Source organism: Corvus brachyrhynchos, unplaced genomic scaffold, assembly GCF_000691975.1.
Source record: "Corvus brachyrhynchos isolate BGI_N302 unplaced genomic scaffold, ASM69197v1 scaffold65, whole genome shotgun sequence".
Classification (NCBI taxonomy): Eukaryota; Metazoa; Chordata; class Aves; order Passeriformes; family Corvidae; genus Corvus; species Corvus brachyrhynchos.
In genome coordinates this window covers 1,090,065-1,093,338 of record NW_008238365.1, presented here as the reverse complement: position 1 = coordinate 1,093,338, position 3,274 = coordinate 1,090,065, and the positions used below count along the sequence as shown (strand labels likewise).

Here is a 3,274-nt window from a genome sequence, read left to right as displayed (position 1 = left end):
GTCCTTTCGCCATCGAAGACCAAAGAGTTTTCCCAACATCCCAACCCGAAGCTGTAAAATTGTCCCTCCAAGATGGGTCAGGGAACAGGGCAAGGAGCTAGAAACCATCCCTCCGCGGTGGGATACGGAACAAGAGGCAGGGAGGGAGGGACACACGGGGAAATCCGAGCAGCAAACGGTGCCTCCCCAAGCCCATCCCTCAGCTCCGAGCGCCGGCTCCGCATCCTGCACCCCTCAGCCAGGGAGAGCTCGGCCCCTGCACCCCCTCCCCGCAATTATCAGCTGCCACATCCAACCCTTCACTTACTCCGGGGCTCCCGGGGTCCGTCCACGGTCACTTTGATGGCTCGGTGGTAGGTGGCCACTTGCGTGGGGTTGGTGAACACGGTGATGGTCAGGGTGAAGCTTTTCCCTAAGGACGGTGGGGAGGGAGGGAAAAAAACCACAACATGAGTGAGGATCCTCCCCATGGGTTCAGCTCCTGTGGGAGAGAGAGAGGCTCCTGCCCGAGCGGGCTCGGACACAAATCCCCGCACACATCACTGCGTTTACGAGCCCTGATTGCCGGGACACAAAGCCCGGCGGGGCCCCCCGGGGGCCCCCCCGCTGGCTGCGCGCGGTGCGGCCGGTGCGGGGGGGGAGCCGGCCCCTTCCCGCATGGAAAAGTCACTCGTCCCCCCTCCCCTGCCCTGTGCCTGTACCGACCCCTCCACCCAGAGCAGCTTCCTGGGGTTTTCCCGCTCGGAAGCTTCTCCTTTTCCCGTGATAACCCAGCCCTGAAACAGCGCTGGATGCGGGATCGCCTCCGTGGGGGGATTTGGGGCCTGGTGCCCATGGGATGCTCCCTTGGGAAGGAGCTGGGGAGGTGGGATCAGCCGGCAGGAGATAGGGGATCCATGGCCTGGTCCCTGTGGATGCTCCCACTTGGAGGGAGCTGTGCTCGGCCTCAGCACCCACGGGAGGGCCAAAAACTGGGAACTGCAAAATGAGAACTGATTCCGGCCAGCTTTGGCCACCAGAAGTGGTCACCAGACAGGCAGGGACTGTCCCCTCTCCCAGCCCTGCCCAGAGAGCAGGAATCTGCTGCTGGGAAGGGCTTTGGATACCCTCAGGGGGGTTTCAGAGATGCTTTTGAAGCACCGAGCTTGTCACCTTTTATACAAAAAAAACAAGGAATAAAGCAGTGAAAAGCTCTTGGGATCCAAATTTTGCAAGAAGAGCCCCCCCTTGCCCCAGCAGAAGTTTCCATCCGCAGCCTGAAAATGCCTTTATCACCACAGAGGGTGTTACCACCCCGACCCCAAACCCTTCACCTCCCGCAGCCTGGGCATCCTCATGCCAGCCCGTCTGCCCTGTCCCTGCCGGGCTGTGGCTGGGACCCGATATCCAGCCGAGGGGAGGCTGCGGGAGAACACAAATCCCCGCAGGAAGGGCCTCAGCTCTCCCTCAGGCTCCCCAAATTCAGGAAACCCTCAGGTAAAGGAAGGAGGCTGCACAAACCACTTCTGACCAAGCCCCCAGCAGCAATCCCTGCGGGATTTCAAAGGTCTCAGGTACTCCAGAGGGCTGAACCCCAGCAGGATATGAGGAATAAACCTCTGTGTGATGGATTTCTGCTCCTCCAGCCTTTATTCCTCAAATAAAAGCAGTAAGAAACCACCTCCTTTCCCTTTTCTCCTAAAGCAATCAGGGGTTTTCAGATCCCGACCATCACCTCTCCACAGGGTCGGACCTGAGAATATCCACAGCAAAACAAAACAGGATTTATCCAGCTAGGAGGAAAAAAAGGAATAATCTGAAAAAATGAAATTATCTCCCGCGGAGAACATCCTGGAATTATCCCAGGTGGGAGAATTCCTCCAGGGAGCACGGAAAGGGGGGAATGCCGGCCATAAAACCGACAGCAAGCACCAATCCCCGCCTCACCTCGGCTTTCCAGCCGGGACTGAACAACGCACAAACCTTCGGCTGATGTTCTGCACAGAAAGGAGGGCAAAAGAAATGTAATGCTGTCGGTGTGAATCGCCAAGGATACAGCCCCTGCTGCCAACCTGCAGGGACGGGACGGGACGAGCCCGCGGAGCCCGGAGGCTCCCGGCGCAGCCACGGCCGCGGAAAAAACAACCAGCACCGAGGGTTTGCTGGTAAAACCTTTGCAGAGCCAGAGCGCGGGATGAAGAGGATGAGGAGCGATTTATTTAGGGAATTCTGCAGGAGGAGAGGGAAGGGTTCGCAGGCAGCGTGCGGGAAAACCCGGCTGTGAAGCACAGAACCCCAGAACCTCCGTGTGCCCGTTTATACTGCATTAAAAGGGATTTATTTTATTTATTATTATCATTATTATTATCTTAAATTTTGTATTCTCCACGGGAAACAACCTCCCTGCCTCGGAGTCCCTCGCTGCAGAGACAAACCCAGCCCGGGCCGGTTCTGCCTCTCTCAAACCTTGAACCGAAAATGATGATTCTGCCCCAGCATCATTTTTACTCATTTCCCGCCTTCTCAGGAAGCCGGGCTGGGGTTTCTCACCCCCACCGTGCCCCGGGGCTGGATCCGGGCTCCCGGGCAGGTTTGGGAGCACCGCCGGCTCCAGGGGATGCTCCGGGGGTATATTCCAGCTGGGAGAGCAGGCGGGGGGTGCAACAGGGATTAGTTTCATTTTATACAGCTCAATCTGAGCAAAAAAGTCTGGGTTTTTTTCCCTCTTTGTCTTGCACATGGAGATGGGAATTTATTTTTAGGGGGGAGTTAGGAGCGGCTCTTCCCAGCTCACAGCACCAGGGAATAATCCCTGACACCTTATTACTAAAAATACCCAAATCTGGCCCGTTTCGAGTCGCGTTTTCCCAAGGAGAGCCTGGCTGCCGGGGGTTTTCCAGGCTCCTGCAGCTCGGGCACACGGCAGGGCTGCAGCAGGATGCGTGTTTACGGATCCACACGTCCTCACTTCGGATTTACACAAACATTTGTACACACACAGGGAAATATTCCACAGCGACTCCAAATTTCTGCCAGAATAAATGAAAGCAGCACCGGGCTGTCAGGGATGGAGCCAAACAAGGCAGAGCGAGTGTGACACCCGGGATAAAAATTCAGTAGGAGCGATTTTTCACAGTAAATTGCTCTGGAAGAGCCCCGTGCCGGGAAAGCAGCGCCAGACACGGGGAGTTAAATCCACCCTTCACACGGGGAGAAAACCCCACTGAGCCGGCCCTAGGGAGCCCCGGTGGGGCTGTTTCTCTCTGAATATGACAAAGCCTCATCCCAATGGAAT

The 3,274-nt window shown here is 56.8% G+C and overlaps 1 protein-coding gene across 1 annotated transcript in view; it reads right to left on the bottom strand.

Moving 5' to 3' along the window:
- The window catches only part of RUNX3 (runt related transcription factor 3), a 35,104-nt gene that overhangs the window by 28,984 nt on the left and 2,846 nt on the right, over nt 1–3,274 (bottom strand). Inside the window, 1 exon segment of the mRNA XM_017736243.1 lies at nt 308–412. Coding sequence (XP_017591732.1) covers nt 308–412 — 105 coding nt within the window.